This window comes from Trichoplax adhaerens, genomic scaffold (genome assembly GCF_000150275.1).
Source record: "Trichoplax adhaerens TRIADscaffold_8 genomic scaffold, whole genome shotgun sequence".
NCBI classification, from domain to species: domain Eukaryota; kingdom Metazoa; phylum Placozoa; class Uniplacotomia; order Trichoplacea; family Trichoplacidae; genus Trichoplax; species Trichoplax adhaerens.
Window position 1 is genome coordinate 1,300,966 of NW_002060950.1, and position 9,220 is coordinate 1,310,185.

Here is a 9,220-nt window from a genome sequence, read left to right on the forward strand (position 1 = left end):
GCAATTGCTAGGGTACAGTATAATCATATAAAGGAAAACTTATTTCTATGTAATTTACTATTGTATTGATTGTGCTGATTTTAAACTTTTAAGCAGAATACATATGTATGCAGTACTGTGGTCTATTTTAATACCCGGTACTGTTTTTCATCGTATAGTCCTTAATAACTCAGTTTTGCTCATTGTAAGATATTTTTTCTATAGTTTAGCTCAGACTGCGACATTAGTAGTTGAAAATGAAGTATTTTAACCCCCTTGATGATCTTACATACATCTATTCATCACTATCAAATAAATAGAAATACGCATATAATATAGCCTTCAATGAGTATTGTAAATGAATTTCCTTCAATGCGTCAAACATGCACTCACTGAAATATAGCCTCCACAGTTAATTTCAGGTAGAGCATAGAGCAAACGATTAAAAAACTACAATCTAACTGCAAATAATAATTTGCAGTTGCCAATCATATTTATCATAGTTAATAGGTTGAAATGATCTTCTGTGTAGGTTATAAAATCCTACTAGTAACATATGTTCGATCGTTTCAGTTTCAACGTTAAGCTAAGCCGCATGCTCAATCTTATTTTTAAGAGTAGATCAAGACAAAATGGCTTCCGAAAGCTTAGAGCTCTACATAGCGGCTTTTAGCGTGTTTGTAGCACCAATTTTAGTCGTGATTTGCCTACGTTTGGCCAAATATCTAAAATTTTCCGATCAAAATGATAAAAATATAGTTCTGATTGGTTGTGATACGGATTGTGGTCAAGCATTACTGCAACAGCTACTGCAACACCGCGGCCATATATTCGCAACGTATAAAGATGAAGACAAAATGAAAGATTTATTACCTGATTCTCCTTCGAATATTACATTCATGAAATTAGATCCCAATGAAACAGATGAAATTGACAATACAATTAAAGCCATAACTAAAGAGCAAATGCAATATGGTAGTATTTGGACTCTCATTAATTTAACAGGTAATGGTATTTGCAATGCTGCAGCTGAATGGTGTCCAAAGGAAATTTACTTGAACTCTGCGGATGATAACCTATGGGCATCTGTTGAGGTTATAAGAAGATTTTTGCCTGTTATTAAAGAATCTCGTGGAAGAATAATACAGTTAGGGTGTTCATCGGCTACAACGATGAGTCGAAAAACCATAGCTTATTGTGTAGCCAAAGCATCATTAAGAGCCTTTATTGAGAGCTTAAGTATAGAGATGAAACGCTATAGCGTTTCGGTCCACTGGATAGAATTAAAATCATGCTATGAACAATACGAGGAAGAAACTAATGAAGCACGAATTGACCGATGCAAACAGCAATTCTGGAATGAAATCAGTAGTCTAGCCAAATTAAAATTCAATCAGCAATTTTATGACACATGTAAGTTTACTCGGAAAGCCTAAAATTAATTTAAGTAATAAGAGCTACTGTATTGTTTAGAAAATTACAATTTAGTGTACACCAATCCTTAGATGCTGGTCTAATTTGGAAGCAACTTAATCCTTCTTAATATAGTGTGGTAGACTTCTACCCGGGATCGTTTAAAATAAACTCTCAGTAATTTTTAAAATTATCCTTAGTTGTTACAGATTATTCTCGCAAAAATCAAGCATACTTCAAGAAGAATATCCATAAAATCATGTGGGCAATAGAAAATGCAATTTTTAGCTTTAATCCCAGTGATGTATATACAGTTTAGGTCCATAGTCTGCAAATCATGGTAGACAGAAGTTCAATAACCGCAAGATGATGCAAACTGCTTATTTTCTGCATATTAACATTTATATTAAGGATATACATATAATCAAGTTTAGTTTCCACACTATCGACGAAGGTTCATTTTCACTTCTTATCTGAACTAACCAGCTCAATTTTGTAAATTGAATAAAATGGAAGCTAGCTTTATTTATAAAACATTGAAATTCCGGCTGTATTATAAATTATAAATGGCGCAGTAAAGTTCACTATTTAAAGCTTCATTTATCCTTTCAATAACTATCTTTCGGTGAGACAATTACTTTGCTATTGAATACTTTAGAAGATAACTCTAGAAGAGTGAAAATAATAGCAAGTCATTATCGTATAGAAAATAAACGTATTCTCTAACTGCCTTTGCCTAAGGCGCCTACGCCAAAGATTCGATAGGAATTGCAAAGTTAAAATGGAGTTAAATCGCATGATATTTATCTATATTACTGGTGAGGTATTTAAAATGAAAATCTACTCCTAATGATAAGCCAATAGTATTACTGTAACACTATTAGTATTATCCAATAGGGCATAAGAAACTACTCAGATGAAATAATTCCTAAATCTAAAAATTTAACTTCGATATTAGTTTGTTCATCATTATCTCTGCACGTGATATTTTAACAAACTCTTATTTCTTGACTATTTCGTAACAAGTATGATTTCAATGCATTTCAATTTTTTAGCCATGGGTTATTTACATTTCTCAATTTAGCGGTGTACGTCATAAAAAATTTTCATTCTGTATTTTATGTGTGTTCGACAGCAAAGATTTTCAGAAGGTTATTTAATCATAACGAACAATTGCATTCATTCATGATTAATTTTCTTTTCATTGCCTGATCGGGAGCAGCCTATGTAGTAAATTATTCAATGCTATTTTCTATCCATTATTGATATATTAACAGCCAAGGTACCTCTATTATATTATCTCGATAATAACATCACTTATAGGGATTGATAAATTATTAAATAGTACATAAAACTGAATTATATTCTGATGATTACCTAAGATACTTCGGTTCGGATTAACAAATACCGTATATAATTAATAGATCTTTGTTTGTACAGTAGCTAGCTGAAATTAGTATTATCGTCTTTGGAATTAGCACGGTACAGGAAAGTAGTGATACTTGATGAAATTCGGCTATTAAGAGCTGTATATTTATAGCATAGTAGTTAAAGAGCAGTTTCATCACAGAAAATGGATTCTTCATTGAAAATAACACATTAAAACAAAACCTAGAAGTAGAGCTAAAAATAACAGTGACCATTAGCAAGAGCATTCAATTCGTTTTTTAATTCATATCATGTACTTCCATAATGTTATAGTTTACGTAATATGTAAAACAGGAAGTAAATGATATATCATCTTTTTCTTGATTATCAAGACTAACCTGCCGTAAAAACATCGTAATCTTGCTGTAAAAGAACATTATTAGATAATAGATGCCATATCGATGTAATGCTAATCGCTAAATAACGAAAAAATTTCCATCATTATCCTAGATAAGGATGGTCGCCTTCAAAAATATTAAATTCATGTTTGAATTATAGTCGTACATAGTTGAAGTATCACAGTTTTACTTAAAATAGGAACAAATTTGAACAATAGCCATTCCATGTGAGGTACAGATTAAACGAAATAATGTTACTAAGCTGTTCAAATCATAACTTTAATCATACAAGATTTTCATTTCTTCCTGAAAATAAAATGACCTAATATCCAATATTCCTCCAATATAATACGATAACAATTATTAAAGCTACGGCATCATACTTTTAGCCATTCTGTCCTGCAATGGTAAGCTCAGTCCCAAACACGAGAAACTAATTAATTTCTACAGCCTTAGGTATGGGTCATCGCCTATAATATCAACCACTGTTATACTTCTGTTTTAAGCATTTAATTTCAGCTATCGCTACTAATTTTAGAAAAGGGCTAAGGCTAACGGTGTCAGAGAGCTATACAAGCGATATTTCGATTCACTAAGGTAAATCGAAATTTACATTCAAAATCTCCACCCTGATAGAGTTAAATCATTTAATATTCATACCACTACAAAGAAAAGATGGTCAATTTTCAAAAGCTTCAAGTTCCTAAATATTAATATACGTGTACATTATCCATTAAAATTTTTATCCGTTAGTTTTCACCAAGTAATTTTTAACAGGTCACGTAAATGGACTCTTTTGCAACTATGAAATCGAACCATTGGAAACCTCGATTCCTAAAGTAATGTTGTTATGGCCATGTATAAAATGTTATTTTTTGTGTGGGCTAGTTTACTAACAACGTTGCAGTTCTTGATTTTAAGTCTTCTATTTAGCGAAATGCACCGACAGTGTACCGCTAGGTTGACTCATTATGGATAACATTCTATTATTACCATAGCACTAAATAGTCAGAAATAACATAACACGCTGAAGCATTAATAATGTATCTATTAATGGCTTATTTACTCATGTAAAATTCAATAGCTTGCACCTGCTATGATTGTCTTTAAAAAGACTTGAAAATCAAAATTACCATCATAATACCAATAATGCGCTAGTTTACGTAATAAAAATTTAAACAAGTAATCATATAGTTATCTGTATAATTTTTCTTTTAAACGACAATACCAGTTTAATACTACGGTCTATCTATCTAATTATCGTTAGCCTATAATTGCAATGCATTTGATTGTAAATCAAGAATGTTGAGTCAACAAATATGTTAGCAATAGTTAAAGTTTGTCATTTTTCCCTAAAATCATTGTTTCGATGATTAATTGACAACAAATTATAGACTATGTTCGCATCTGTATATAGTATAAAAAATGTACTACCAGCCAAATCCACACTGTAGTTATTTAATCTTGTACGTTTGTCTAATCCTTGTAGATCTATATTTGCACTAAGATCGAGTTTCAGAATTAGTGCGAGGATTTTCGCTTTTATGGTATAAAAAGATCGAGCATCTACCTATCAAGTTATTAACTGAAGGAAATTCCGCCATACTTGAAGAAATAACGTTGAACGGATTAAATATAGGTTACAAGTGAGTAATACCAGGATTAATATTCAAATGTAGTTGTCTTGTATGATAGCGATTAACATTTTAATGACTAATTTAAGCTATTGTAGCGGTTAGCGTGAGGATTTAACTAATAAAAGTCAATTTGGGTCCATACTAATGATAACAAATATTAAGCATTAGATTATACAGAATATATAAAACGGCATACAATATAGATAAGATCTATAAATCGGCGGATATGTGCTAGCACAGCACGTAAGGTAATCTAAGCAGTATCCTTAGTTCTTGGATTGAAACTCATTAATAATTTCGATTGATGATTAACCTCGCCATTGAAAATATTTCTACTTAGTCTTTATATCACTAAAAGCTTATCATTAATATCCAACTAAAGCGTTACTTTTTTCATCAGTGAAATAAAATAAAGTCAATTAGAGGTGTACAGATGATAATAGTAAATTATTGTCTTGCCGTCCTTCCTATTTAGTTCCATAATTAGCGCTATATCAATTGCTATGACACTAAAACTAGTAATAGCTATGAATCACTACATCTATACTTCTGAATGCACGTCGTAAAAGTTGTTCTATCGCATATGGTTATTTTGTAATTTAGAACGTTTATGGATGCATAAAGTATGAGGCATAAATAACTCAAGTATTACCTTTTATAATTAATACTATCGGCATAAATTAAAATATTTTGGTATTTGATTAAGAAATTTTTCGATTTGATACAAAAGTGATCAGACTAATATCAGCCTTAATTGAGATAATTTTGAATTTGAGAAATTTTTCCAATCGGTATAGTCAAAATGGCTCAACTGATATCACTGACCTCAATTAAGGTACGCGTATTTCATTGAAAGAAGTTATTCGGATAGTTATAAAAATGACTCGACAGATGTCAATCTGGTAAATTTTAAAAAGAACAAGTTATCAGTGATGAATTTCTAAACATCGCCAGCATCGACTCTAATTGGATCATTTCTCATATTATGTTGTACAATACAAGACATTTATAATATTGGCACCCAAATTGCTTACACTAACCGCTGAACTGGTAAAAATCATAATTTACGCTTTATTTTAGCTATTATTGTATACGAGTATTCTTAACCGTACTTATGATTCCTTTTTGATAGTAAATTGTAACTGTCGTTAAAATTATCGCTATGAATGCGATTCTTAGTTTTACTGGTTAGACTATGAAATAGAATTAAAGTAAAGAGGCTCCGAGAGATTTTTTAAGACAAAGCTTTAACAGTCGAAAGTACGCCAATGAAAGTCCTGTAACAGCTTAATATTAACGATGAGGCCTCGAAAGCAATCTGTATTGCTTCTAAAATATTTCTCATGCAATTTTGTTCATTATGGAAGTAGATTTGATCTAACTTTCTTTACTGGTATAAATGTGCTTAGACATATTAGAAACTACTGATGAAATCTATAATAAAATTAACGATCTAAGTAATGATTCTGAACGTAGACCAGCAGCTTTCGGTATCGTACTACAATATCATCTCTAACTTAAGCCGTACTATAAATAAAGAAATTAAGAATTACCCTCGTTAGCAGACAAACATGTGAGCAACATCGTACACATAGAGTTAATTACCAGAAGCATTTCTCATCTAGTTAATTTACTAGAAATTAAGTTTCGATCTTACTCCTATTTTATTGATGCAAACAATACATCATTATCTGATGATAATTAAAATATTATTAAAAATGTCAATAGCAAATTCTGGTAAAAAAGTTTTTCATAGACACATCAGAGATATTGTTCGAACTTATTCCTAAGTATAGCAGCGGGAAAAACCTATTATATACTAATATCTGAGCAAAATGAATCTAATACAAGACGAATTTAATAACTAGAACTTGTAAATGTCTAATTGATACATGTAGATGATTGTTGTAGCAAGATGATGATGGAAAGCTAGACAATAATTTTAGTTTCTTTGATCTACCGCATCAATACTGAACGTATTATTTGATTTCTTGAATACAGAGAGGAGATCTTACGACAGTATTAAATAGAATTGAACGCATAAGGGTGCACAAAGATGGCAGTTTTTTCCTTAATATGCATATTAGACGCGAATTTTCAATTTGATTTCGAGGGTGATGATATTTGCTTTACTTTTGAGATGCGACAAAACACCTTAAAACTAATCATTTTGAAGTGTTAACTTTAATTCCTGGATATTGGTGGTTGATTGTTGATATTTGTTGTCGTCAAGTAGTTAGAGGCAGGTGTAACTCGATTCACATTCAATCTTAATATTATTGCCATTGTCTATAATAGTATCGAAATCATAACTTAGTTGAACCATTCATGCTCGATTCCCATCGTTATCTGTAATTAGAACTGGCAAGAAATCTTGTGCAAAACAAAGTCAGTACTATAGCTTATATCATGATACTAGCAAATATTTCTTCCAGTTTTAATTGCGATTGGGCGTAGGATTAGTTTAGCCATGGATCATCTTTGATTACAACACTGCCTCGCTCATTATCAATACTTCAACATGAGCATTTTTCGGCCATGGTACCGTTAATGGCTTTTTAAATTTTTAATAGATATAGCAGATTAAAATATCTTTCACATATAGTTTGATCTAATAATTACGAAAGCAAATCGATTAGTATGAAAAACTAAACATGATTTTTACATAACTTGAGAGTATGTTTCATTCCAGGTGTAAAATGGAAATGTTTAAAAAATTATCTCACCGATGTTGTAAGCTACATTTTAGCTGTGAATACCACGGTAAAAATAATTATTCGTTTAATTACTCTTCACCTATCTCGATACTAATTGTTATCGTATCCCCTGCAATTCCTTTCTACTACTCCTCTTTCATTTATCAATTAGCATTTTAAATGTTGCCAATTGTGATACAAATTGGAAGCCACCTTAATGCCTTACAGCATAAATATAGCGGCTAAATCAGAAAATTTTCGTCTCTTTTGTAATTAATTAAACGATTATTTACGGTATACGTAAAAGTTGGGGTTAATGTTTATGGGAAAGAATGGTATAAAATCATCCCATAATCTGAATTGGGTTATTCTTTAACGTTAAGATCAGATTTAAAATCTACTTATTTATTAAACGTAAGTAAGTTCGAATTACATTCGTGGTGATTAAATTATGATTCAGTAGCAGCTGCTATTTTTGTAAATTTTTAATAAGAAAAAATCTTAAAGTACGGTAATCATTTGCGGCAGGATTACAGCTAAGAAAAATTTTATTGCAGTCTTAACAATGAATTATATTTTGCTTAAATTTATTCCGTAGCAAAGAGTACAGATTATGTAGCAAATTAATAGATATTTTAGACCTCTCCTGATGACTGATCATCTATAATTAATATTCTAATTTTTTAAGTCTATATTTGAAGAAAATCAAGTAGTAATTTTAATTTTTTATCGTCAGAATTTATATTAATACATAGAGGTCGTTTATGTATTAAAGACGCGGTTGGGAAGTATATTTTGTATAAGAAAACAAGTAAAATTTAAATACTGCGATGAATTATAAAAACAAGTCTAAACTATCATTACTAGAGTTCGATGCACTCTAATCATAAACTTTACACAAATAAGTGCACGCGGTAACCATTTAGAACAGAACTATTTAAATAAGCTTTATATGCAATACACATATTGCAAATGAATAACTATGATTGCATATAAAATTTGTGAAAGAAATATTTCCGGCATTTACATCTATCACTATCCTATAATATCTATAGAACTACGGTTTGAATATAAAATTTAGTGAAGAGATCTCAAAGAATTATTACTACCCTGCCATATAATAATATCTTCAACTTGATTAAAATAAATGCCTGAAATTTACTGTCATAATCCAATTTTATATTGTCATGCTATACGATTTTGCTGGTTATTTTACTCGGTAAAACAATAATCTCCTAATGATAAATAGAAAATGATACATTTCTGTCTTTGATGCTTAGATCAAGTTGTTGCCAATTCTTTTACGACCACTTATTAATCGAGAAAGGTTTTAAATTACTGTACTCTTCCAGAGGAAGGTATTTTATTACACTCTAGATAATCATCCAACCATTTACAATTCCTTACCTGCTGTAATTAAATTTTCGGCATAAAATAATTAAGGTTATATCTTGATTTATACTAGGGATTTTTAAATCGATGTTTTATCCATTCAATTAGTTTTAATATGGAATCCCTTATGAAATTAAAAAGACATCAAAATAGTAGTTTATGTATATATAAGTTTTGATAAATTTTAAAAGAATACTATTATTTTCTATCTTAAACGGTCATGTGAATGGGTAAATGATTTCTTACATTCAGCTATAGTATAATACGCCTGTAGCGATTGTTTCATGTACTTAGGACTTCCTTTTTTTTTGATAAAAAAAGTCCAATTAGAAGCTGT

General features: G+C 30.5%; 1 protein-coding gene across 1 annotated transcript; it reads left to right on the plus strand.

The window, feature by feature from the left end:
* Positions 1-611: 611 nt before the first annotated feature.
* TRIADDRAFT_58574 (uncharacterized protein) lies at positions 612-1,711 on the plus strand (the record flags this gene model as incomplete). The annotated part of the gene is made up of 2 exons (XM_002114551.1): positions 612-1,392; positions 1,593-1,711. The coding sequence occupies 2 exons, from the start codon at positions 612-614 to the stop codon at positions 1,709-1,711; spliced, it is 900 nt and encodes a 299-aa protein (XP_002114587.1).
* Between the last annotated feature and the right edge of the window lie 7,509 nt (positions 1,712-9,220).